This window comes from Podarcis liolepis, assembly GCF_965112155.1.
Source record: "Podarcis liolepis genome assembly, chromosome: 12".
NCBI classification, from domain to species: domain Eukaryota; kingdom Metazoa; phylum Chordata; class Lepidosauria; order Squamata; family Lacertidae; genus Podarcis; species Podarcis liolepis.
In genome coordinates, this window is record NC_139563.1 from 3,150,520 (window position 1) to 3,178,133 (window position 27,614).

The 27,614-nt window shown below is 47.5% G+C and overlaps 1 protein-coding gene across 2 annotated transcripts in view; it reads left to right on the plus strand.

Moving 5' to 3' along the window:
- The window catches only part of SCAP (SREBF chaperone), a 66,910-nt gene that overhangs the window by 15,476 nt on the left and 23,820 nt on the right, over positions 1-27,614 (plus strand). For both annotated transcript variants that reach the window (XM_083466620.1, XM_083466619.1), the window contains exons 2-13: positions 1,317-1,546; positions 2,939-3,068; positions 4,025-4,182; positions 6,456-6,676; positions 9,999-10,104; positions 10,963-11,135; positions 12,728-12,854; positions 15,229-15,341; positions 16,766-16,860; positions 19,476-19,574; positions 20,825-21,046; positions 22,736-23,151. In XM_083466620.1, coding sequence (XP_083322746.1) covers positions 1,425-1,546; positions 2,939-3,068; positions 4,025-4,182; positions 6,456-6,676; positions 9,999-10,104; positions 10,963-11,135; positions 12,728-12,854; positions 15,229-15,341; positions 16,766-16,860; positions 19,476-19,574; positions 20,825-21,046; positions 22,736-23,151 — 1,982 coding nt within the window. In that variant the 5' untranslated portion in view covers positions 1,317-1,424. The remainder of the gene's footprint in view (positions 1-1,316; positions 1,547-2,938; positions 3,069-4,024; positions 4,183-6,455; positions 6,677-9,998; positions 10,105-10,962; positions 11,136-12,727; positions 12,855-15,228; positions 15,342-16,765; positions 16,861-19,475; positions 19,575-20,824; positions 21,047-22,735; positions 23,152-27,614) is intronic.

The following is a 27,614-nucleotide window of genomic DNA, read 5'->3' on the forward strand; positions in this document are numbered from 1 at the left end:
ACACTTTGAATTGTGCTCGGAAATGTACTGTAGCGTGCTATGGTTTTTTTGTTTTTGTTTTAAAGTGGAGGGAGTGGGAAATATACTTCTCCTCCCACCTGTGTTTGACTTGGCAGTTGTGCACATGGCAAAGCACAAATAATTTCAACTATAGCTGTCCTGCCAAACTGTTGTCTCTGTCATCTCTCATACAGCTCGGCTGTATGAGAGATTCATAGATTTCATAGCTCGGTTTCATAGATAATCAGCATGTGTTGTGAAGGAGAGTATGTGGATGATGCCTTCTGCTTCCTGGTCTTTGCTACCTGCTATCTTAATCAGTTACTGGTAGTGAGCCACTGAGCAGTGTTCTTCAGATGTTGGCACCCAAGGGGTCTCCTCCTGGAATCCTTGGCATTCTCTTCAAGGCTTTGTCTTTGTCTCCTTTGTCTTTGCTTTTCCTCCTCTTTCTGGTTAGTATTTGAATGCCATTTCTGTTACAATTGGTGGCAAATACACTGCTTTCAGGGCTGAAGACTATGATGATCACAAGAGTCAGGTGGCACAGCTATTTTCTGAGGTTGAGCTTATGGGAAAGTTCAGTGTTTCAACTGACCTGCTTAGCAATCAAGGGTTAGTTTCTCCATGTTGCCTTTGCTGATGTCAGGTGAACTAGACCAGCCCAGGTAATGCCTTGCCTCCTCCCGGGTTTGTTGGCAGCCCAATCGAACAGGCAGACACAGCCCCTCCAAAGTTGTTGTTGCTGTTAGACCTGCCGCACACACCAAAGGTCCCAGGATCACTTACAGAAATCATGTGTTTTCCCATATCGGGAATCATAAATCCAGAAGGCCACTGAGGAAAAAATGGAAAATAATTCTGAGAAGGGCTGTAAGAGAGATCTGGAAGAAAAATCAAGGAAAGAAAGGTTGCAAAATCAGAATAAGTTTAGAAAACTTGATAAATCCAGGTATCTTATGTGTGGTTTGAGTCCTGTGTCTGAGCACCACTGTCCGTGGTAAGCCACTGGAGCTTGTACCTACAATGTAGTATACAGATGTTTGATTCATGTGCCATTTTCTGTGAATGAGAGGGTTTTGCCAAGACATAAAAGGTTTTTATGTCAGGCATGAGAGTTCCCTGCAGAAGTGCTCTTTGTCTGCAGTCTTGTGTGCACATTTCTTTGCGCATGTGTCTCACTGAACAGAGTGGGCCTTCCTTCTGAGTAAACATGCACAGGATGGCACTGTTAATGTGGGAAAGGAATCTCTCTACCCCTAGGTGACGGTTTGCCTGTTGCACTGACCAGCTGCTGCCTTCTCTTCTCTCCCTTCCAGAATTCTGTTTTGCATGCCGTGCCTTTTCTGAAGTGCCACCCATGGTGGACTCTGATGAAACTGCCCTAATACATTCCGGGATGGCAGTTAGCTGATGGACAGCTGAGAATGACCTTGACTGACAGACTGCGGGAGAAGATATCACGGGCGTTCTACAACCACGGGCTGCTGTGTGCTTCCTGCCCCATCCCTATCATCCTTTTCACCGGCCTCTGTGTCCTGGCCTGCTGGTAAAGTCTCTCTTCCGCAGTATCCATTGTGTGTGTGCCTTGTCTTCAAGTGGACCACGTGGTTGTGCATTTTCATTTCAAAAACACTGTGAAAGTATTGAGGAGAGGCCAAAGGGCCCAGGAGGAAACAGTTGTGTTTCTGCAAAGAACACCCAGACGGGGCAAGTTTAGATACTGTAATGGGTTTGAGTTACTCGTGCGTAAACTGCCGCCGTTCTAGGCTTAATTGCCTTGGTTAAACCGTTCTGACTGCACAGCCCATCTCAGCGTGGCTGCCTCAGTCGCTAGCAGAATCTGTGGTGCTTCAGGTTAAGAACAGTTTCAGGTTAAGAACAGACCTCCAGAACGAATTAAGTATTTAACCCGAGGTACCACTGTACTTGTGGTTTGGGCTAGCAGATCTTTTGAGAGGTGCCAAATTGCAGTAGCGGGCTAAAATGTCTGACATGAAAGGGCTATTCTTTCATCGCTGTGTAGGCTTGGCTGCTTAGCAAGGCTCTGAAGCCTGTGTGGGATCTACTCCCATTTCCATTAACTTTCAGAGAGGAAGAAATATTTTATTCTGTCCAAACTTTTTCCTGCTCCCTTTGTCTCCTTTAGTCCTGGAGTGCCTTTGCAGTGCCGGACTAGGTAGTCATGTGGCTGGCAGTGTTATAGCAACGGTGTTTTGCTGCTATGAAACATTTGGCATGAGTGTAAGAAGGTATTGGTCACTAATAAACAGAATTGTGACCTTGCCATAGGACTTGGCAGCAAGAGAAAACATCATGTTCTCTTTCATATGGAAAACCGCTGTAAGAGAAGAGACACAGAAGAGATGCAGCCAGAATTAATTTTCTTTTAACAGAAAGTCTGTTTTCTCAAACTGGTTAAAATTTCGGCCATAGCTACTTCTGCTGTTGCAGTCTGAAGGAATTATTTGAGGGGAAGGAATTTGAGGGTGGGTGGGGAGTGTGTTCTCAGAGTCTGTATTCCCTGCATTTTAAATCATACAGAGCAATACTGCGTTCTGTTTAGAAAAGGCCTTGGCAATTTTCGCTAGTTCACAGTTGAAGGAAATGTTGGAAGTGCAGAAGTAGCTGAAGGTCAGAGGAAAATTTTGTATCTGTGAGAGTTGTGTGACAATGGGACGTGGCTGCCTTGAAGTGGAATCGGTTTGCTTTGAGGCCTCAGCAATGTTCTTGCCTGCAAAAGCTCATGCTGCTGTTAAAAAATGTGCAGGTCTTTTAAAGCACCACATGCCTTCTGCGCATGACTTCTCTTCTGGCATTTGTCATGGATGTTCAGTTTCAGGGTGGGAGAAAGGACGTAAAGTCTTTGCCCATTTTTTTTTATTATTTCATCGCTTGGGCTTGCCTAAAATTGTTTCGCTGCCTGTTTTCTGCCTTGCAGCTACCCACTGCTGAAACTCCCATTGCCCGGCACTGGACCTGTTGAATACACCACCCCTGTGAAGGACTACGCACAGCCTCCAGCCTACCCCACCCACCAGCAAGGAGAGCCGAACGAGAGGCCTGACTGGGTACTGTTACTATTGCTATTACCACAGTGTGTGCAACGAGCACGCATGAAATGGAGGAGCCTGGTAGCATTTGGGGTGGTGTGGCTCAGAGAAAACACAGGCAGAGAAAACGCAGCCACCGTTTTTATATTTTTATCATTAACTTTTTATATTTTTATCATTAACTTTCATTAACTTTCATATTCCTAAGGCCCAGAATAGCATGTGCTCTTGCATTGGGCTTCTGTTCCACCCTTGTAGCCAAAGAGCTGCAGCACGAAGAGGCTTGGATACAGTTAGCTAAACAAATGGCACACAGGGAAAGGAGCTGGTTGAAGAGTACTTTGCTGCAACTTCGTTGTTTTTTTTAAAATGATATTTATTAATATTTCACAAACAATAAAAACAAATTCCAACAAATTCCAACATTCAAACTACAAAAGCAAAACAAATAAAAAATACACAGTAGAAAAACAGTTGATAAAAGAAAGAATAAAGAATAAGAACAAAGAGAAAAGCCAAAAATCAAAACTGAAAAATAGATTAATATTTTCAAATCTTACATTTTCTTCACTAGTTTCTTGACCTCGTCACACCTCCCATTTTGTATTCCAGTTCAAATATTAAATTCAGCAAATCCTTACCCTCTAACATTCCTCCTTACTCCATATGTTAACCTATTATTATAAATATCCATTTCCAATTATCAATCCCTATTTACATTTTCTTAAGCATCTCTTTACCAGTACCACTTATTTTCGCTCAAACGTCATTTCAACATTCCTTAATTTTACAGTGCTTCTGCAAGTAATCTTTAAACTTCTTCCAATCTTCCTCCACCGACTCTTCTCCCTGGTCACGGATTCTGCCAGTCATCTCTGCCAATTCCATGTAGTCCATGACCTTCATCTGCCGTACTTTGCTGCAACTTTGGTCTCCTGTCATAAAGTTGTCTCATCTCATTTTCTCCCTCCCAGTACACAGGCGCTCCTGTAGCCTACATTCAGCAGGTCCTGGTGAAAGCCACTGTCTCTCCATGGCCCAAGACATTCCTGGCTGTTGATGTGTTTCGGTCCCCGCTCTCTCGTGTCTTCCAGCTGGTGGAGGAAATCAGAAACCATGCCCTGCAAGACGGGTAGGTGGACCTCAATTATTCGTTTGTTTGTTAATAATAAAAATAATAAAAAAATTATTTATACCCCACCCTCCCCAGCCAAGGCTGGGCTCCGGGCGGCTAACAACCAATAATAAAAACAAGTTGAATGAATACAACTTAAAAACAAGATTAAAATACAACATTAAAATATTAAAATGCAGGCTCATCACAGGAGGAGAAAGGAAAAAAGAAAGAGGGGGAGGGAATCAAACTGACTCCAAGCCAAAGGCCAGGCGGAACAACTCTGTCTTACAGCCCTTTGGAAAGAAATCAGATCCTGCAGGGCCCTGGTCTCATGAGACAGAGCGTTCCCCCAGGCCAGAGCCAGTGTTGAAAAGGCCCTGGCTCTGGTTGAGGCTAATCTGACTTCCTTAGGGCCCGGGACCTCTAGGGTGTTGCTATTTATGGACCTTTAAGGTATTAAGTTTATATGCCACCCTTATCTGAGGATCACAGAGTGGTTTACAGTATAAGAACACAAAAATATATAAAATAATAAACAGTACCTCCCCTCTCCCCATTTAAAAGGCCATAATTAGCCAAAGGCGGGGGAGAAGAAGTATGTTTTTGCCTAGCGCCTAAATATGAGGATGGGCTTCCTAACTGCTCCCTTCTGTTTTTCTTGACATTCAGCATGTTGTGTACAGCCAGCTGCCTATAGGCAAGGTTGGATGTGCTTAATATGTGAGGAGCTTCCTCATGCTGGTAGAACATATAATATCGGATCCAGAATTGGACAGCCTGAGACTTGTTGATTTCCTGGCTTTTCAGAGGGATCGCTTGACTTTTGTATTTGTGGAGAGCGTCTCTTGTTCAGAGGAGGGTCAGAGGCGTTACTCCCTTGGCCTGGCTCCCTTTCCCAGGCTGTTAATCTGATGCCAACTGATCCCCCCTCTCCTCAAAATACTGTTGTGAGAGCTTGAACTGTAAATTATATAAACTAAACCTAGTCTTCAGGATCTGCTACAGAACCCAAGTTGTTTGCCAGATAAAAATTGTTGACTGTGGCACCCTTAAAACGTTCGTGTCTGAGGGTCTAGCTTATATCTAAAGCTGGATGCAATGAGTGTGAGCCACTTTGTATTTCTATAGGAAGAATGCACATTAGCACGATTGCAGGAAAGTGGTTGGGCTTTATCCTGATATGCTCTTGATCACGTTATTTGGTGTGTGCTGGCGCAGGGAGCCAGCATTCCTACCGTGGACAAAGTATCTTTATCTTGTGAACCGCACTGAGACCTTCAGATGAAGGGCAGTAGATAAGTGTAATAAATAATAGTAATAATAATAATAATAATAATCATCATCATCAATAAATATGAACGTTCTTTGACTCAGAGCTCCAAGAGCCTTGATTCTGTTTGTACCTTCTGTTCCTGACTTTGTCTGCGGTATGTGGAGATATTTGGAACCATGTATCTCAGCTTCTGTATGGTCAGTCCACATATCCTGTATTTGCGCCGGATGCAAAACTTGGATTTGGATTGCTGATTCCTTCTCCTTGTTTTGGGTAGACCTACTTGCTTTTGAAGCTGTTAACTGACCATGAGTCCCTTGGTGGCAGTTCTGCTTGTCTGCAGAGCAGAGTTGGGAGGAACAGGAACAGTGAGAGATGGAAGAGGTGGAGAACCTCAAATATAAGGGCTGGGAGCTTGAGGACAATGTAGATAGTACAGTGGTAACTCGGGTTACGTACGCTTCAGGTTACAGACTCCGCTAACCCAGAAATAGTACCTCGGGTTAAGAACTTTGCTTCAGAATGAGAACAGAAATCGTGCTCTGGCGGCACAGCAGCAGCAAGAGGCCCCATTAGCTAAAGTGGTGCTTCAGGTTAAGAACAGTTTCAGTTAAGAACAGACCTCCGGAACGAATTAAGTACTTAACCCGAGGTACCACTGTAATGCAGAAGTGATGGTGACATGGTAACAGCAGGAGAAGAGGAAAAATGACTTTGGCTAAGGTGTTTTGGAATGACCATAGAAAGGGAATATATCTGAAAGGAAAACCACCAGAGCCCAGACCATAATTTTTAACAGTAGAGCATATGAATATAAAATAACCATAGGCATAAGAGAGCTCACAGGCAATTTGCCACTTCAGAGAACTGATGGATACTTGCAAAAATGAATTTGATATCTGTGGCCACTTTCTGAATCACTGGGATGAATAATCAGTGGAATTGCAGTGTCCCTTTCTTGCGGATACTCTTGATCTGCTGCAACTCTTGGCTTTTCTCTCCCCCCCCCCTTCAGCTCCAGAATCAAAAGTCTGGAAGAAATCTGCCTTCAGGTAACAGATCTCCTTCCCAATTTAAAGAAGCTTCGAGGCTTGCTTCCTGAACATGGCTGCCTGCTGCTGTCCCCAGGAAACTTCTGGCAGAATGACCAGGAACTCTTCAGTGCTGACCCGGATGTTATCAGAACGATCCACCAGCATGAACCAAAGACATTACAGACGTCGGCTACCCCCAAAGGTATGAGATCTTGCATGAGAAGAGATTAGTAGGGGAATTACTTGTGGAACATCCAATGGGCCCGACTCGTGTCTCCCCTGACAACCAGCTTAGCAATGCTACATGTGGTGGTCCTGTGAAAAGGTGAAGGGTTTTGGGGAAATGATAGTATAATAAATTGAAAAGGATGTTTAAACTGACAATCCCTAAAAAAGCCAAAGCCTTTTCACTAGGAATAATGTGACAACTGGCAGTTGGAACTTAATATGCACAGAAGTGGAATGAAGGATCACTGACGTGAGGGATCCGGGCTGAGAGCTGATAGATTGATGGATACTCTTTGGGGATCGAAACCGGGAAAGAGGGGGCGAGAGTTTTGGAACCCAAAGGGTGTATAATTATATGTTGTTTTTTGTTATTTTGTTTTGTAAATAATATAAAAATTGGGAAATTTGTGGAAGGGAAATTGGGTCGACCTTAGAAAAGTATGTAAAGGATGTGTATTTTGATTTAATTGAGGTTTATAAGTTAAATTTGGTTAATTAAGAAGAATTAAGTAAAATATTAATAAGGTAAAAGTTGGAGATAAGAACTTGCTGAGTGAACTATTGGAGTTGGGATGCAGGAAGGGGAGGTGTGGGGAAGTCAGGGAAAGTGGTTAAGAAATTAGGGATTTGAAATTACATGTGTTTGTTTTTGTGTTTGTCTGTGTTGTGTATTGTCTGTGTTTGTGTAAATTGTGAAAACCCAATAAAAAAATTTATAAAAAAAAGGAATGAAGGATCACCAACCAGCTTCTAAAACTGATGGACTATGCTGAAATGGCGAAATTGTTAAATTAAGAGGACATAATGATGAAACGTTTAAGGAGGAACGGAGATCATGGATGGGTTACAAGTCAAACTATCACCCATACATGAAGTCGCAGGCAGGATTCGAAGTATAAACAGTGGATTATTGAAAGAGCCAGTGATTTGGTGTTTAGGCAGCAAAAACATATGTAATACAGTGAAACCTCTACTCACGTACGGAATCCGGTCCAAAGGTCCGTTCATGAGTCAATCCGGGTCACTGGTAGAAGTGCCGTTCTGTGCGTGCGCATTTGGCGGCAGCGCCGTTCTGCGCATGTGCAGATGGCAGAAGCTGCTTCTGTGTGTGCGTGAATCACAGCAAACCCGGTATTTACTTCCAGGTTGGCCGCGGCCACGAGTCAAATTGTTCACGAGTAGGGGTGGTGGTAAGTCAAGGTTCTAATGTATAGGACAATGAATAAAAAGGAGTTAAAAAAACCCCAGAAGATTCACGGCATGTAATGCCCTGAAAGAAAATATTATGAAAATGATTTACAGGTGGTACATGACCCCAGTCAAGCTTGCAAAGATATATCATTTGCCAGACAATAAGTGTTGGAAATGTAAAGAGACTGAAGGAACATTCTTTCACCTTTGGTGGGCATGCCCAAGGGTTAAGGCCTTCTGGGAAATGATCTATAATGAACTAAAAAAGGTATTTAAATATACCTTCCTCAAAAAACCAGAGGCCTTCCTTTTGGGCATTGTCGGCCAGAGGGTGCTAAAGAAGGATAGAACTTTCCTTATGTATGCGACAACAGCTGCAAGAATACTTATTGCAAAATATTGGAAGACAGAAGATTTGCCCACCCAGGAAGAATGGCAGATGCAACTGATAGACTACATGGAACTGGCAGAAATGACTGGCAGAATCCGAGACCTGGGAGAAGAGACAGTGGAAGAGGACTGGAAAAAATTTAAGGACTATTTGCAAAAGTATTGTAAATTGTATGAATGCTAGAATGATGCAGGATATAAAGATAATATGGCCTTAGTGACTTAGCAGAGAGGAGTATGAAAATAATCTAACTACAAGAACGATGGTGAATTTTGAATAACATTATGTCAAGATTAAATACTTAAATATTTGACAACAAAGGGTAAAATTGGAGACATAATAGCTGAAGCGTACAATTTAAAACAAGCTTGGAGAGAAGGTGAAGTATTGCTGAACAAGTTTTTCTAAATGGGAACACAGAAAAGGGAGATGTGAGGGAGTCAGAAAAGAGGGTTATGGAAATCTGATTAACGAAACTGAACTATATTTTATGTCTTTTTTATGACTTTCTGTTCGATGCTTTTTCTTTTTTCTTTGTGTGTGTTTTTATTTTGGTGATGGTGTTTTTTATTGTTTTTGGGTTGTCGATGTGTATGGTGTTATACTGTTTAAAATCTTCAATAAATATTTTATAAAAAAAAAAAACCCAGAAGAGATGGGGTGGGAAGTCAAGAAGAAAATATGTTTTTACAAAACTGCTTTGAAATATCTTTGGAGAATTAATGGGGGGGAAAACTACGTGGAAAACAACAACAATGCCATAGTGAAATGGAATTGGTTTGCCCTCAGCTTTCTTACATAATGGTATCTAGCTTGTCCTTGATCAGGTGTTGGGAGGCTGGCCTGAATATTGGAGAACAGCTGTTCTGCCATGTCAGAGCCAGGAAGAGAGTTTTGACATCAACTAAAAGGAGAGCATTTTTGGATCTGACCAAAAGCTGATCCACAGTAGCCAACCAGATGCCCATGGAAAGCTGATCAGCAGGACGTGAGGGCAGCCACCCTCCCCTGTTGCTGTTATTCCCCAACAGCTGGTATTCAAAGACATGATACCTCTGACCCTGGAGGTAGCATGATACCAATCTTTTAAGTTGTCTGTCATAAGGAACATGCTACAGTTCCTAGCTTGTTTTAATTGCCCTTTTTTGTACTTAAAAAGATACAAATCATTTAAGTTGTCTGTCATAAGGAACATGCTACAGTTCCCAGCTTGTTTTAATTGCCCTTTTTTGTACTTAAAAAGATACAAATCTTTTAAGTTGTCTGTCATAAGGAACATGCTACAGTTCCTAGCTTGTTTTAATTGCCCTTTTTTGTACTTAAAAAGATACAAATCTTTTAAGTTGTCTGTCGTAAGGAACATGCTACAGTTCCTAGCTTGTTTTAATTGCCCTTTTTTGTACTTAAAAAGATACAAATCTTTTAAGTTGTCTGTCGTAAGGAACATGCTACAGTTCCTAGCTTGTTTTAATTGCCCCTTTTTGTACTTAAAAAGATACAAATCTTTTAAGTTGTCTGTCATAAGGAACATGCTACAGTTCCTAGCTTGATTTAATTGCCCTTTTTGATGCCTTTCCCAGCTCTGTTGTATTGTTTCTTTTTGGGGATGTGGCAACCGGAGCAGTGTGTGATAGTCTTCATTAAGCTTGGGGAGCCTCATTTGCTTCCCGGTTGTGCGACTTTGAAACCTCATGCATCCCTCTTCTTTCCTCAGACCTGCTGTTCGGCGTCCCAGGGAAGTACAGCGGGGTGAACCTATATAACCGGAAGCGAGTGGTGACCTACACCATTACCCTGGGTCTTCAGCGCTATGATTCCAGGTATTTCGAGATTTCCTCCAGAAGATGATGAAACAGTCGCCTACAGCTTTGGAAAATGCTTCTCCCTTATTCCATGTGTTTTTCATACTCCAGGACTGTATTTCGTTTTCTCAAGGCTGCCTTTAGCATGTTTTCCTAATGGGGATTGTTAAATCCATGTCGTTTTCTCCCCTGAATGATCGCATGTCAAAATATCATGTTAACATCTCTTTTGTACGCTCCATACACTGGCAAAGCCTTTATGCAAAACCTTCCTTTGCCTATGCAAATACTGAGGCACAATTGAGAACCAGTGGATTAGAATACAGTGGTGTCTCGAAAGACGAAAAGAATCCGTCTTGCGAAGCAAGCCCATTGAAGGATTAGCGGATTAGCGCTATTAGCTGCTTTTAGAGGCTTTTAGCGGCTTATCTGCTGATTGGATCAGCTGATAAGCGGCTTAGCGCTTTTAGTGGCTTTTAGTGGCTTATCTGCTGATCGGATCAGCTGATAAGCGGCTTAGCGGCTTAGAAAAAGGGGGGGAAGGGAAAAAACCCAGCAGGAACTCGCAAGACATTGTTGTCTTGCGAAGCAAGCCCATAGGAGATTCGTTTTGCGAAGCACCTCCAAAACGGAAAACTCTTTCGTCTAGCGAGTTTTCTGTCTTGCGAGGCATTCGTCTTGCGGGGCACCACTGTAGTAGCCGTGGTTGTGAAACACCGAGCCTCTTACGGCTGCTGCACAGGTTACAAAAATCGGGCAGCTTTGCTATGTGCCCTGTAACTTATGTGAAAGTTGGTTTTTCTCTTTTAAGACAAGGAGCACTGCATGCATGTGCTTTGTAGGAGCTGTGAGTTGCCCTTGTGCTTTCCACGGCAGGTTCCTTGCCAGCCTCCGCTCCCGCCTCAAGGCGCTGCACCCCAGCCCCAACTGCACCCTGCGGGAAGAGCACATCACCCACGTCCACTTCAAGGAAGAGATCGGCATTGCTGAACTCATTCCCCTTGTGACCACCTACATCATCCTGTTTGCCTACATCTACTTCTCTACCCGTAAGTGCGAAGGGCAGGTTAGGGTATTGCGAGGAGGGGGGCTCAAGGGACCATGTCTGCTGCCCCCCACCCCTGGTTTTAATACAGCAATAGAGAGGCACAGAGCCTTTAGAGTTGTGTCTCTGAGCAGACTGACTTTGCTGGGGGGAAAGGGTAATAAATGCAGCACCTTTTATTTAATAGCCAGAGCAGTACAGTGGCACCCCGGGTTATATACACTTCAGGTTACATACTGTCATGGGCTCAGGAGCAGAGGCACAGGGGAGAGAGGAGATGGAGAGCGAATGGGAAGAATCTGAGGGCAGCAGAGGGGAGAATGACAGTGACCCGAGAGATTCCATGAGCCTCTCCAGCGAATCAGAAGATTCCCAGAAGGGGGCGCCGGTGGTCAGGGCAAGGGGGGTCCCAGGGGGGACGCACCAGAAGCAAGGGGCCAGCGGGGACTCCCAAAGCAGCAGCTGGAGATCAGGACCAGCTTCCCCACCAGGGCGTAGCGGGGGGGAGGAGTCCCATGTGTCAGGGCCAGTGTCTCCTCCAGCAGGGAGAGGAGATGAGTCAGGGCTGACCACGCCTCTATCGGAGAGCGGGGGAACGGAGGGGAGGTCAGATCCAGCTAGCCTCCCCGAAGGGGAGAGCAGTGACAGGAGCAGTGTAACGGTCAGGAGGAAGGTGACCGGCTGGGCTCGCGCGCGCCAAGTTCAAATGTACAGGCGCGCGGGACAGCAGAAAACCCGGATTGGGAACCAGGTCCTAAAGCCCGCCGGAAGCAGGGGGAAGACTCAGGGGACTCAGCGTCAGAAGAGTCTAGGAAGGGGGAGACCCCAGCGGACAGGCGGACCCAGAGGAGGAAAGAGCAAAGGAAGAGGTGGAGCAAGGCTAGAGTCTTAAACTGGTGTCAGGGGGGAGGAGACTCAGACGGAGCTTCGGCGGTCTAGGGTTTCAGACGTAGAGCTGCACGCTACGGCTGTGGAAGTGAAACTGAACTTCAATAAAGACTTTTGTATATAACAACGACCTGGCGTTGGTCCTTTGTGAGCTGGGACCTAGGGCAGCTCTGACACATATGCTTCAGGTTACAGACTTCACTAACCCAGAAATAGTACCTCGGGTTAAGAACTTTGCTTCAGGGTGAGAACAGGAATCGCACGGCGGCAGCGGGAGGCTCCATTAGCTCAAGTGGTGCTTCAGGTTAAGAACCGTTTCAGGTTAAGAACGGACCTCCGGAACAAATTAAGTACGTAACCAGAGGTACCACTGTACTTGGTATTGTGTGTGAGAGACAGAGACGCTTTCTGGAACCTTAAGAAAAAGAAACACTGTTTTGGGATAGATGGCATTTCTTCTTGTCCCATCCTTCAAGGTGCTCCTTTTGCATGCCCTGGTGCGAACCCCATTTTGGAGCGATGGATTGTGTTGTGCGTTGAGAGAGACATGCAGACCCGCTTGTGCATTTGCACATCAATCTGTGGGTGGCACCTTTTCTGCCTTTCCCATGGTCTGGTTAGCGAATGCGTGTGTCCTGCCTCCACGGCTTTGTTCCTGTGTCTTACTTTCATCCGATGGTTCTGGAGGCTTTGCTTTCTCTCCCTCAGGGAAGATTGACATGGTGAAATCAAAATGGGGCTTGGCTCTGGCTGCGGTTGTGACGGTCCTGAGTTCTCTGCTCATGTCGGTTGGATTGTGCACACTCTTCGGCCTGACACCTACGCTCAATGGAGGGTAAGCATCTAAATTAATCTAACTGGCAGAAGCTGGTTAAGATGGTTGCAAAAGAGCTGCTGCTCTCCTTTAGTTCCTCCCTATAGCTGCCGTATTAATGACCTCCTTTCCAAGCAATGTCTCGTGCCTGCCTGAGCAAACTGTATTTTATCCTTGTGCTGAGATGAGCTCCGTTAGGTGGATACCTAAAAATGCACAATATGAGTACAACAAATTCATTTGCAAACACCTTCATCTACACCAAACATGAATCAGAACTGGGATTTTACCTGTGTCTTTCTGGCAGGTGAATTGGCTCAGAGGTGGACACATTATTAGAACAAACACACCCCAATGCCTACCAGATTAAGATTAAGAGACAGGTCATAAATTGATAGAAACATCTGTTCTAACCTGACATTTTTTGCCAGAAAATGTCCCAATAGAAACCAGTAGCTCCACTGGCTCTCGCCAAAACAACAGTAATCTTTGGAAGCCACAGAATAACCTCTTGTAACAAGGTAGCTCTCCGGTATAAATCCAGATGTTTTAAACCTTGTGTGCTTGACAAAAATTGCATCCTGTATAAATAATTTCCTACAGGCCAGAGCTAGCTTTTATGCAGACACAGGACAACCAGATCTTGTAGATCACGGAACTTTAATATCAAATACAATATATTACCCAGGATATAATTCCTTCAGCAATTACACCTGCAAACTGTTGAATGTGGATTCTGTACCAAGAAGCCCATTTAATAACTTCTTCAGTCTCCCATGTTTTAGCATTTGAAATGTTCTAGCCCCCATGGAGCAGTTTTGTAGAGCAATTTTCTAGCTCCCGTGGCTGGGGTGATTAGCTTAATCATGCATCACAACGTTAGAAAGCAGCAGAAATCATTGCATCAGGTTTAACAGATTCTGCCCCGTGGATTTGCTATTTATCACACAAAGCTAAGAGTTGACGGGAGGAGGAGGACCCCCACCCACACGCCCAAGAATTAGGGACCAGTATTTCTCTTGGGGGGCCTTGAGATGCACTCCGTCTTTCCTTTCCCCCTGCCTGCCCTTTGTCAGAGTCTTGCATCACCTTCCCACGCAATCACAGAAGAGCATTACCACATCTCTCCCCGTGACCTTCCCCTTGTCTCTGATAGGAGAGCCAGGCTTTCCTCAACTGGACGGTCACTTTGGATCCATGCCCAGTTGATCTGAGAGCCCAGCTGCCTTGTTTGCTCTTCTCGTTGAATGTGGGGGAATGGTAAATGCCGGCATCTGAAGTATGCTTTGTCAGATGTGTTCATAGTAAATAGTATTGCCTGCCTTCCTAAAGATATTTATTTTCCAGTAGCTCCTATTTTCCAATAGCCCCCCTAACTGAAGGACCAGGTGCGCATCCTGGGAGTCATTTTGGACTCGCAGCTGTCCATGGAGGTGCAGGTCAATTCTGTGTCCAGGGCAGCTGTTTACCAGCTCCAACTGGTACGCAGGATGAGACCCTATCTGCCTGCGGACTGCCTCGCCAGAATGGGGCATGCTCTAGTTATCTTCCGCTTGGACTACTGCAATGCGCTCTATGTGGGGCTACCTTTGCAGGTGACCCAGAAACTACAACTAATCCAGAATGCTGCAGCTAGACTGGTGACTGGGGGCGGCCGCCAAGACCACATAACACCGGTCTTGAAAAACCTACATTGGCTCCCAGTACGTTTCCCCACACAATTCAAAGTGTTGGTGCTGACCATTAAGGCCCTAAATGGCCTTGGTCCAGTAGACCTGAAGGAGCGTCTCCACCCCCCAACATTCTGCCTGGACACTGAGGTCCAGCGCCGAGGACCTTCTGGTGGTTATGTCACTGTGAGAAGCCAAGTTACAGGGAACCAGGCAGAGGGCCTTATCTGTAGTGGCACCCACCCTCCCATCAGATGTCAAAGAAATAAACAACTACCAGACTTTTAGAAGACATCTTAAGGCAGCCCTGTTGACGGAAGCTTTTAATGTTTGATGGACTACATGCACCCAGCCAGATGGGTGGCATATAATAATAATAATAATAATAATAATAATAATAATAATAATAATAATAATAATAATAATAATTTTATTATTATTATTATTATTATTACTACTACTACTACACAATCTTTTAAAGGATTGTTTGACCTCATTCTATACTGCCTACCTCCCCCACCCCACCCCCAGAGCTCAAGGTGGTTCCCCCACTTCTCATTTGATCCCCACAACAACCCTGTGAGGTTGGTTAGGCTGGGAGATAGTGATTTGCCCAAGGCCTCCCAGTGAGCTTCAGCCATTCTCTTCTGAGAACGAGACTTGCTCCGGTTACTTAGGCCAGGCAATTCCACTTTCTATATGTTTACCCTCCGTTTTTCCTCCAGGGAGATTTTCCCTTACCTGGTGGTAGTGATTGGCCTAGAGAATGTGCTGGTCCTCACGAAATCTGTCGTTTCCACGCCCGTCGACCTGGAAGTGAAGTTGAGGATTGCGCAAGGTACGTGGAACGAAGACGGCAAGTTCTGCCAGACCATTGGCCCATCTCTGGTCTGGTTGGTTTTTTTTGGGGGGGGGGGGAGACACTTGATATCCCACCTTTCACTCCCCTAAAAGGAGTCTCAAAGCGGCTAACAATCACCTTTCCCTACCTCCCCTGCAACAAACACAGTGTGAGGTGAGTGAGGCCGAGAGACTTCAGAGAAGTGTGCTAGCCCAAGGTCACCCAGCAGCTGCATGTGGAGGAGCGGAGACGCGAACCCGGTTCCCCAGATTACGAGACTACCGCTCTTAACCACTATGCCACACTGGGTCCCAATCTGTTCTGATGATCTGTGGCTTGACAAGGTCTTTCCCACACCTGGCACCTGAGATCAGTGCTTGCAAAGTAGTCCCTCTGTTGCTGAGCTGTGATTTTCCCTCTGTGGCAATCCATGCTCCAGCAGTCACTCTGGGTCTTAAAAGGCACGGGGGAGTATATTGGCATGGGTCAGAGCACCCTGGGGGACAGGCCCCATGACAGACAGAAGCCTGTTGCTCAATTGACACCAGATTAAACACCGAGATTACTGCATGACACTCGTTAGGAAATACAGGAGGAACCTAGCAATCCTGCTTTGCAATCCAGTCTCAATACGCATAGCTAAGGAGCACAGAAGACCCAATTACAAAGCAAGCAGTTTGATATCTTTGTCGCGCGCGCGTGTGTGTGTAGAGGTTGATTTAAGCTTATTTTAATAACGTATGTCCTAAAAAGAGCCCGCTGGATCAGGCCAAGTTGCACAAGAGTAAACTCCCCTCCTGTAGTTTCCAGCAACTACACACTATCAGTGGAGGTAGTAAATTGCTGCTTCACTTTCAGTGAAGGTAACAATTTGCACAAAACCGAGTAAGGAACTGTTCCTCCTCTCACTGAATTTTAGTAGTGTAGTTGACCCAGGAGACCAAATGTCTCAAAAGTAGCAAAGCCAGTTGCGTTCTCCAGCCACTTCTCCAGCTTCCCCTTACGTGTCAAGTATGCTGGCTGGTTCCTGACAACAGAGGCACGAAACTGAAATGTGAAGTTACCTGTCCCTCCAGAAGAGCACTTTGAACTTTGGGAGTTCAGCAACCCGTTGATTTTTGCTTGTTGTCTTTGACTTTTGTTCTGTTAATAATTTTTGCCATTTTAAAGAAGGGGGTGGGGAGTCTCTGTCCTGCGGACCAATACGAGTGGGTGGTCCCACGCAGCTACCAAAGTTGGACCAAATGACCGGGGGGAGATAAAGACCTGGCCCTCCAGGCCAACAAGGCTCCCCTGTCATAAACCAATGCCGCTGCCCTCTTAAAATGTTTTTGTGTTGAGCAGTCACTGCAGGTCAAGCAGGCCCCCAGCCGCCAATCACCCACCTTAACCTTACGTCTGCATGTGTCCCCTTTCCCTAGGTTTGAGCAATGAGAGTTGGTCAATTATGAAGAACATGGCTACAGAGCTGGGGATCATTCTGATTGGCTACTTCACCTTCGTCCCAGCTATCCAGGTACTTGGTGGGTTCTTGTGGGGCAGAAGCCCTTGGCTTCTTGGGGTGGGGGGTTGGTTTAGCCTGGCAATTACCCACCACCTGCAGAGCATCCTTGGAAATAATAATAATAATAATATTTTTTATTTATACCCTGCCCATCTGGCTGGGTTTCCCCAGCCACTCTGGGCAGCTTCCAACAGAATATTAAAATACAATAACCTATTAAACATTAAAAGCTTCCCTAAACAGGGCTGCCTGACATCTGGTGGGAGGGCGTTCCACAGGGCGGGTGCCACTACCGAGAAGGGCTTGTGGTCCTGCCCTTCTTCTCAGACCTCCTGTGTTGCCATCCCATGTTAGTCCACAGCGTCTTGTGCCATCTGCCAACCCTCTTCCTGCAGTTCACAGTTGCCAAAATTTTCAGTCAGTTCAATCTACCAGCTCATCATATGTCACCGTGTTTTCATCTGGCAACAGTCAGTTGTGTTTCTGTAGCCCTGAGACACTTCCCTAGTGGGGGTCCCCCTTGAAGACCACCTTGATGCTACAAGGCTAGATGGGGCTTGGCTGTTGGGGGCGCCTCAGCCATCCATGTTGCCATCTTGCTACCTTCTAGATCAGTGGTTCTCAACCTGTTGTGGGACTACAACTCCCATCATCCCTGAGCTCTGGCCTTGCTAGCTAGGGGTGATGGGAGTTGTAGTTCAACAACATCTGGGGACCCACAGGTTGAGAAAGGCTGTTCTAGATGCAGTTCAGATGGGGGGGGGGGAGTGCGGCATTTCATTCATTCATTCATTCATTCATTCATTCATATGCCACTTTCCCTCCCAAAAAATCATGCTCAAAGCAGCTTACAACAAAGAAAACGGGAACGCGTTTCAAAACCAAACAGTGCAAAAGCAATTTCATAACAACAGACCAAAGTGACACAATAGCAAATGTAGTAACATGCCATAAACAAAACAAAACAAAAACCACGTTTCCGTACTATAAATATAACAAGATTACATAAACAACAGCCAGCATCCCATAAGAAAACGTAACAAGGGAGTTCTCCTTGGTCCCAGAAACACCCCTCCCATAACGTTGCTCACAGTCTCCTGCAGCAGCTTCTTGCAGGGCTTCCAAGGTCAAGGGGTGGGATAGCTTGAAACACCCCTCCCATAATGTAACTCACATTTTACCTTGAAAGCCGCTCAGTGTGTTGAGACTTGCATATGTCTTAGAGAATGCTTTCCGTCACTACCATTGTAAGGCCCGCAACCTGTTGAAGGCAGCTTCATAATAGTCCACTCCCTGAACTGGGTCTGTTCCTGGCGGGACTTCCTCTTGGAAGCCTGCCGTGGCCTGAAAGCCTTGCTTGTCTCTGTTCCCTTCTCCACAGTTCATAGATTAAATATGGTTAAGATCCTTTTGATGGGATAGAAAGCGTATTTTGAGCTGATAGGCAGAACCTTTATGCCTCCTGTGCTGTAGCAGCAGAATGGCGGCAGGTTCTGGTGGCTGAAATCCAAACCTTCCAGCCCTGATTTCTGCATCTTTGCAATAATGGTGCCTAGAACAGGTCTGCTTGTCTGCCCCTTATCTGTGGCCCTGAACGTGAAGGACACATAAGAGATAATGCTCAGCATGCTTGTCACAGAGTCCAAGGAATCCTGGCAGTAGGGAGCCAAGCTGACACAGGCTTCACGCACTTTTGACCCTCGCCCTGTTCACTTGAGGTCTGGTGCTGCACTCTGGCTAAGGACATGTACTTCATTACCCCCTGGGTTTAGCCTACTCAGCCTTGGTGCTCCTCTTGCTCTCCGGAGGTAGAATTGGTCCCTCAAATAGGTGACCCGTTGTGTCGAGAGATGTGGGAACGCACATGTTCACACATACCCTTACCTCCTCCCTGCTCCCTGCTCCCTGCACTGGGCAGTACAGATCCTGAAACAGATCCTAAATATACCTTCCCAAAAAACCCGGAAGCATTTTTGCTGGGGTTGATGGGGGAAGAAATTGTGAAAGTGGACCAGAGACTATTTTTGTATGCCACAGTTGCGGCAAGAACTTTATTAGCCCCAAAGTGGAAATTACAGGAAATGCCAACGATTGCGGAGTGGCAGACGAAAATGATGGACTATGTAGAACTGGCAAAACTGACTTGTAGAATCAGGAACCAGGAGGAGTCAAAATTCCAGAGAGACTGGAGTAAATTTATCGATTACGTTAATAATCATTGCGAAAGTTTGAAGACACTACTAGCAGGACTGAAATGATTCCTACGACGTGGACTTTATAGTTATAAATGCAAGATACAGATTTGTAATAGAAAGCTTGTTGAAGGGGGTTTGGGGAAGGAAGTCTTGCTCTCGGCAGAGTGTGGAAAGATTGGATTGGTGATGTAAAGTGAAATTATTGTTTGATGAGAAAATGAATAAAAATTATATTTATAAAGAAGATCCTGGAACTGCTGCTCCTGTTGCTGAGTGAGAACTGCTGAGGCATGTCTGGCATAACCAACTCCCAGCTGCACACTGTTTCTTGCTGCACAAAGATCTGTATTTGCTTCCTGCTCTGGGGTGACTCTCCCTGCTGGGAGCTTAGTACAGCAGCTAACAAACACCCTCCTCTCTCGTGCCTTGCAGGAATTCTGCCTTTTTGCTGTGGTTGGCTTGGTGTCCGACTTCTTCCTCCAGATGCTCTTCTTCACCACCGTCCTGTCCATTGACATCCGCCGCATGGAGGTAAAAGAAGGCAGTAATAATAATTATTATTTATCACTTGTACCCTGCCCATCTGACAGGGTTGCCCCAGCCGCTCTGGGTGGCTTCCAACAAAATATTAAAAACACACACACAGTACACCAGACATTAAAAGCCTTCTGATACTGGGCTGCCTTCAGATGTCTAACGGAAGGTCGTCTAACATAATTGTTTATTACTTGCAGTGGTTCCCAGAGGGGGCCGTGGGATTCTCTAGAGGGGAGGCAGGGGGTGCTGGAAGTATAAATGACTATCCGACCATCACTGAATCAGGTTTATCAATACCGTCAAATGAATTGAACTAGGTAATTATAATTGGATTTTGGATAAATGTGCAAATAATTGCCACTGTTTTGAATTTTGTTGTGTTGTTATCTTCCTTGTTTGCTTGTGCAAAATGTTCTGAAATGCTTTTTACAGGGAAGGGGAGGGGGCACAGGGGATGAGTTTATGGAATCAAAAGGGGGTGGGCTAACCTTGTGTGCTTGGCTGGGTGTCTTATGAGCTGAGAGAAGCAGGGATTACAAGATCAGGCACTTCTGAATACAGAGGTTCAAGTCAGCTGTACGTGGATGACTTAAACTGGCACTTGTCATTGGAGGCAATTCGCTGAACATAGATTCGGGGCACAGATTTGGGATTCTGTGTGCCACAGTGTGAGACGCCGATGGCCAGCTTCTCTGGCAACCCTGTGTTTCAGGCCACGTACCTACAGGGCCGCCTCCCCTGGTATGCCCCGCAGAGGACCTTAAGGTCCACAAATAACAACACTTTGGAGGTCCCGAGCCTCAAGGAGGTTAGATTGGTTTCAACTAGGGCCAGGGCCTTTTCAACACTGGCCCCGACATGGTAGAACACTCTGTCACAAGAGACTAGGGCCCTGCGGGACTTGACATCTTTCTGCAGGGCCTGCAAGACAGAGCTGTTCTGCCTGGCCTTTGGTTTGGACTCGGTCTGACCCTTATGTTTCCCTCCCCTTCTGGTCTTGATTTATCAGCTACTTTAAAATGAGGCTGCATTTTAAATTGCATTTAAACCTGTATTTTAAATTGGTCCCTCCTCCCTTTTCCCCCTATTATGTTTTTACTGTGATTTTATTGGTGTTAGCCGCTCTGAGCCCGGCTCTGGCCGGGGAGGGTGGGGTATAAATAATATTTATTATTATTATCATTATGGTTAAGTTTGCTGTTGTCTTTCTGTTTCTGACCCCATCACTTTCCCTCTCTTGGCAGCTTGCAGATCTGAACAGGCGCCTCCCGGCCGAAGCTTGCATGCCCTCCTCCACCAAGCCGGCGAGCCGCTCCCAGCGGTATGAGCGGCAGCCCGCCATGCGGCCTGCCACCCCACACACCATCACCCTGCAGCCCTCCTCCTTCAGGAACCTGCGCCTGCCCAAGCGCCTGCGGGTGATCTACTTCTTCGCCAGGACCCGGCTGGCACAGAGACTCATTATGGTAGGCCCTCCGCCGGAGCAGCTGTGCGGCCGGTGCTGCAGGATGTGGGATGCTTCCAGTGGGAGGAACAGGCAGGGCTGTTGTCAGCTGGGGAGTGGAGCAGAAAAGCCCTGCTGGGCTGAGGGCAGGGCTGGGAGGCGGAGCGCAAAGAGGCAGCAAGAGCCAAGGCTGTAGCTGGCTAACATGGCTGGCTCCTTCTATCCATCATCTGCCTGGGTTGGTGTCCGTGGGTGCTGGAACAATGGCATGAGCCAGAGGGTGGAGAGATGACAGGAGCCCCCCCCCCCGTCTCTGAAACCATGGTGACCTCACTGCTGCTTCTTTTAACCTCCTTCCGTCGGGCCTGTAAGACAGACCTATTCCACCTGGCCTTTAATTTGAATTCAGCCTGATCTTTTATTTCCCTTCCCTTCTCTTCCCTCCCCCTCCCCTTTTATGAAGATCACCCGCTCTGAGACCCCACAGCTAATTCTCCCCTGGTCTCCTCGCTGGCCCAAGTAGGACTAATTTAGCCCTGGGGATTTTCTAATTGATTTTTGAATTTTATTGTTATTCATGTTTTTATACTGTATTTTATGCTGCTTTTATAATTAAGTGTTTTAAAGTGTTTTAAATTCGTTGTTAGCCGCCCTGAGCCCAGTTTTTGAACCAGGAAGGGCGGGGTATAAATAAAATATTATTATTATTATTATTATTATTATTATTATTATTTTGCGGGCTAAAATTTACAGAGATTGTAAATCTCTTTATGACTTAAAAGTGGCATATGAATGTTATATATTAGCAGTACTTGAGGTAGCCTAGCCAGCTGAGAGGATGGATGTTGGTGCACTCGCCCAGGCCATGCCTAAGGACTGGGATTTTGGAGGGGCAGATAATCAACATCAGTAGTATTTTTATACCACTTAATATGCAAGGTCCCTAAGCGATTTATGTAAAACACAGTAAGCTTTTTTAAAACAAAGTATATTAATGTTTAAAACCAAAAATACAAAGAACGACATCAGAAAATACAGAGAAGCCATCAACAAAACATGCAGTTAAATATCAATAATCAGCATGTGATAAATAATCAGTGTGATAAATCTTGTGGGATATATGAGTCCTTAAGCAGTGTTTAGAGTTGGCCGCTGTTTCTGGCTCATGAACAGCACACAGAAGGGTGTTTGACCATTGGTCATGTCGACTGGGTCCAAAAGTAGCTGGAGTGTCTTGGGTTCCCCATCTGTATGGAGAACTACACCTCTTTGGTTTCCCTGACGCTGCTTCTGGCTCTTCCATCAACAGACGGGTGCAGGGAAGTGAAAGAAATTGGGGAGTGGCCTCAATCCAGAAGAGGGCTGTGGATTTCTGAGGTCCACAAAGGCTCCTTTGCTTAGAACACATGGAGTTTTGGTTCTGGGAGACTTGTGTGTCAGGGAAAGCAGGGTTCTGTGAGAGCCAGTGTGGTGTAGTGCTTAAGAGCGGTAGTCTTGTAATCTGGTGAACCGGGTTCGCTTTCCCGCTCCTCCACCTGCAGCTGCTGGGTGACCTTGGGCCAGTCACACTTCTCCGAAGTCTCTCAGCCCCACTCAGCTCACAGAGTGTTTGTTGTGGGGGAGGAAGGAAAAGGAGAATGTTAGCTGCTTTGAGACTCCTTCGGGTAGTGATAAAGCAGGATATCAAATCCAAACTCTTCTTCTTCTGCAGACGGGGACCATGGTGTGGATTGGCATCTTGTTTTACACCGACCCAGCCGGCCTCCGCCCTTACCTGGCCTCTCAAGTTACGGAGCAGAGCCCGCTGGGTGAGGCAGGGCTGCCCGCCATGCCAGTTCCTGGGGAGGTCCTTCCCACCGGCGACGCCAAGCTGTCCCTCTCTGTCTTCGCTTCGGACCCCGTCCAGCAGCTGTCCGAGAACCAGACGCTGGATTCGCTGAGCAGGCAAGAATCGAGCCACCGTGCCAAGGCTGAAGAGCAGGAGAGCCGGGGGAGCAGCGGGCAGCCGGATCTGGGCCCCAAGGCGGAAGTGACATGGGGAGTGGAAGATGAGGAGATCTGGAGGAAGCTCTCCTTCCGGCACTGGCCTTCTCTGTTCAGCTACTACAACATCACGCTGGCCAAACGGTGAGTGGCCAGAAGACAGCCCTGATGTTTCTGCCAGGGCAGAAAGCTCACAAAGTCTCTCTGCTGCATCTGTGGACTACGTTGGTTAAGCACAGGGAGGGAATGTCAGTGGCCAGAGTCTTCCCTGTATGTCAGGAGGCTTGTGTACTTGGATATTGGCCTCCAAAGTTGGTGTGGAGTCTTCTGGCCCCTTGAGCTCTGGGTGTACGGCTGGTTTCTTCCTGTTAAAACTGTGGCATTCCCAAAGCAAAGGAAGGATTGGACTCTGATTAATAGATTAATAGATTGACCAGCAAGACTCTGGGAGAGGTGCCAATAATAATTCCTGTCCACCCCTCGGCCCAGGTCGTTTTATTCACAAAATAACTTTTTACACAGTGTTCGTAAGAACGAATCAGATTTCCTCTGAGCATTTCAAAAAACCCACATGGGGACAAAGTTAGATCAGAAGAAATTCTTTTAACTAGATCCTAAAAGCATTGCTTCCTATTTTATTTACTTTTAGGAAATCCCGGAAGTCATAAACAGCAGTAAATAGTATTTACCATCTCCCTGTGAACTCTCTTCCTCGCCCTTAGATCTATCTAAAGATCAAAGTAACCTACTATCTTTATGTGCTGAGGATGCCTGATGAAGCAACTGGCCTGTGTTTCAGAATGCTTATACGTGCCTGTCAGGGGTTCAGGAGCAGAGACGCAGAGAAGGGAGGAGACAGAGAGCGAGGGGGAGGAATACGAAGGAAGGATGAGTGGGGATGACGACCCGAGATCACCGAGCCTGTCTAGCGAGTCCGAGGATTCCCAGAAGGGAGCGCCAGCAGCCAGAGCAAGGGGGGAGAGCAGGGGGACACCCCAGGAAGAAGGGTCCAGAGAGGGATCAGAAAGCAGCAGTTGGAGATCGGGACCCACGTTCCCAGCCGGGAGCAGCGGGGAGAAAGGGGACCAGATATCGGGCTCCGGAGACTTTCAGAAGGAGGGAGGGCATGAGTCAGGAGTAGTCACGCCCACCTCGGGGAGCGAGGAAACGATCAAGAGGAAAGTGGAGAGTTGGGCGCGCGCGCCAAGTTCAAATGTAACGGAAGCTGGCGCAGCCAGCAGCCCAGAGAGTGAACCGAGTCCCAAAGCCCGCCGCAAGGAGGCGGAAGGGTCAGGGGGGTCCGCGCCAGAAGAGAGTAGGAAAGGAGAGACCCAGGGGGGCAGGAGGACCCAGAGACGGAAGGAAAGGCGCAGGAGGTGGAGCAAGGCTAGGGTATTAAGCTGGTGCGCTAGAGGCGGAGACTCAGACGGGTCTTCGTCGTTCTGACCTAGAAGAAGTAGGGCTGCACGTTGCAGTTTGGAAATGGAACCTGTAATCCAATAAAGACTCTTTGAAACTGAACGCTGGCTGACTTGGTCCTATGTGAGCTGGGACTGGGCGGCAGCCCTGACAGTAAGACCCGTCTCTCAAGCTTCTGACACCTGATACCTCGCAGCGGAGACAGAAGCAGCTGGAGGAGGGGATCGGTGTGTGGGAGCAAGCTCACGACGGTTGGCAAAGATGACGGAAGCAGAGAAAGTTTCAGCGCTGCAACAGGCAGTTACCCAATTGAATGCGGAGGTACTGGCATCCAAGAAAAGGGAGGAGGATGTGGCAGCCGCCTACCGAGATCTCCACGCCAGGTTTGAAGCATGGGTTAAGCATGGGCAGCCAGGACCCAGACCGGAGGGGGTTGGGTTGGCACGGAGAGCAGGAGGGCTGGTGGCTCACTTCAATGGGAATTTACAACAGTACCCCAACTTTCGAGCAGATGTGATGTGCGCACTGCAACTGCTGGCAAAAGACTTTAGAGATGAGCAAGAGAAAGTGGGGTTTATACTGTCCCATTTGCATGGGGATGCGAAGGCGTGGCTGCGCAATTTGTGGAGGGATAAAGATCCGGCGCTTCAGAGTGCAGATGCCTTTATCAAAGCGATGGATGCATGTTTTTTGTCTACCATTGATGTGGATCTTGCCCGACGGGAGATTCATGGACTGAAACAAGGGAGGGCGAGCGTCCGACAGTACCACGCCCGCTTTTTTGCGCTGGTCAGTGCATTGGAATGGGACCGGGACTCGCCCCCAGTCAGGGACCTGTTCTGGGAGGGTCTCAGCTCTGCTGTGAAGGATGAAATTGCGAGGGGGGAGAGGCCCCGAAGCACGCAGGAGGTGGTCCAAAGGGCGCTGACTGTGGGGGTGAGGCTGGAAGAACGTCCATGGTGCAGAGATGAAGGACGTGGAGGGCGCGAAGCAGCGAGAAGTTTCTCTTTCGTTCCAAGGGAAGCAGCGCGTGCGCAATCCACACCTCCGCCAGGAGGGGGAGTGGAACCTATGGAAGTGGGAGGCGCCAGGGCTCAGTCAGCTAGCAGAGCCTCTGCACCGACAGCAGTCAAGACTAAACCTCCTAGAGGGACCAGGAAGTGTTACATATGCGAGAGCCCTCAACACTTGGCGAAAGAGTGTCCCCAGAGGAGCTCCAAGCACACTGCAGCCTCCGCAACGGTGAAAGTGGCCACACAATGCAGCGAAGCCCAGCAGGGAAACGACGATGTCTGGCTGGAGACAGAGGCACTGGGGCCCAGCCAGACGCATCAGTGAAGCAGTCCCCAGCGATATTGCAACCCACGGACCCCCTCCCACCCAAACCAGTAGTGCAACTCACAGCGTCTCTCCAGCTACCCAATGGAGTCACCATCGAAGTGCCGCTTTCTGTGGATTCTGGAAGCAACGCAGACTTTATAGCACAGGATTTTGTGGAGCAGCACGCTATAAAGCTGCTGCCTGCCACTCTGCCCCTGCAAGTCGTCACAGTGGATGGCAGAGAGTTGCTAGGGGGGCAGGTGGTGAAGCAGACGCCACCAATGGTGATGCAACTTGGTAACCACAGGGAAGTCATCAGTTTTAATGTCACCCGACTGTCGGACACGCCCATTGTGTTGGGCATGAGTTGGCTGGACAGGCACAGTCCAACGCTGGCTTGGTACCAGAGACAGCTGATCTTCGGCTCCTCTTACTGCGCAGAACACTGCATCCTGCCCAGGCAGGAGGGGGAGGAGGAGGACTCACAACTGCAGTTGGGAACGTTGCAAGCAGTTCCCCACAAATACGCGGACTTTCTGGAGGTCTTCTGCGAGAAAGAGGCAGACAAGCTACCACCGCACAGGCAATATGACTGCAAGATTGACCTCCTGCCAGGGGCGACGCTGCCGAAGGGGAAGCTATATTCCATGTCTGAGGACGAACTACAGGAACTCAAACAGTTCATCGATCACAATTTGCAGCGCGGTTTCATCCGGGAGTCCAGCGCAGTAGGGGGCAGTCCTGTTTTCTTCGTGAAGAAAAAGGACACGCCCCAAAAAAGATTGGTCGTGGATTACCGCCTCTTAAACAGAATGACCAAGCCCTCCGATTTCCCTATGCCCAGGATTGACGACCTGCTGGCGACGGTGCGCAAGGGACGCGTGTTCACCAAGTTGGACCTGCGAGGAGCGTACAATCTCATCCGTATGAGGGAGGGCGATGAGTGGAAGACAGCCATGTTCACGCCTCTGGGCACCTACGAATATAGAGTTATGCCTTTTGGATTGCAAAATGGCTCCCACGTTTTTCAAGCTTTTATGCATCACGTGTTGGCGGGACTCCTCTACAAGAAGTGCGTCTGCTTTCTGGATGACATCCTGATATTCTCTGACTCGCAGCAAGCACACGACCAGGACGTTCGGGAGGTGCTGAAGAGGCTGCAGCAGCATAGACTGTACGCCAAACTGGAGAAGTGCCAGTTCGACACGACGGAGGTGGATTTCTTGGGTTACAAGCTGTCGGACAAGGGGCTAGCCATGGACAGCGCCAAGGTTCGTGCGGTGTTGGATTGGAAGAGCCCGCGCAACCGGAAAGAGGTCCAGAGGTTTGTCGGATTCGCCAATTTCTATCGCAAGTTCATCAAGGGGTTCGCGATGCAGACGGCAGCTATTACGGACACGCTAAGCTCCAAGAAAAAGAAATTCATCTGGACGGAGCAGGCGGAGCGGTCCTTTCAGACACTCAAGCGTCTCTTCGCGTCGGAAGAGCAACTGCTGCATATCGACCCCAGCAGACCGCTGAGGGTGGAGACAGACGCGTCCGATAGAGCAGTGGGAGCGGTACTGCTGCAGAAGGACCCGCAGGGGGTCTGGAGGCCGGGGGCGTTCTACTCCAGAAAGCTCAGCAAGTCGGAGCAGAACTACACCATCTGGGATAGGGAGCTGCTTGCCATTCATGCAGCTTTCAAGGCGTGGAGGCACTTCCTGATCGGCGCCAAGCACACGGTGCAGGTCTGCACGGACCACAAGAATCTGGAGCACTGGCGCACGGCTCGGTTCCTGAACCAAAGGCAGATCCGTTGGGCGGAGTTCTTTGCTGACTTCAATTTCCGAATTGAGTACGTCCCGGGCGACACCAACATCATGGCG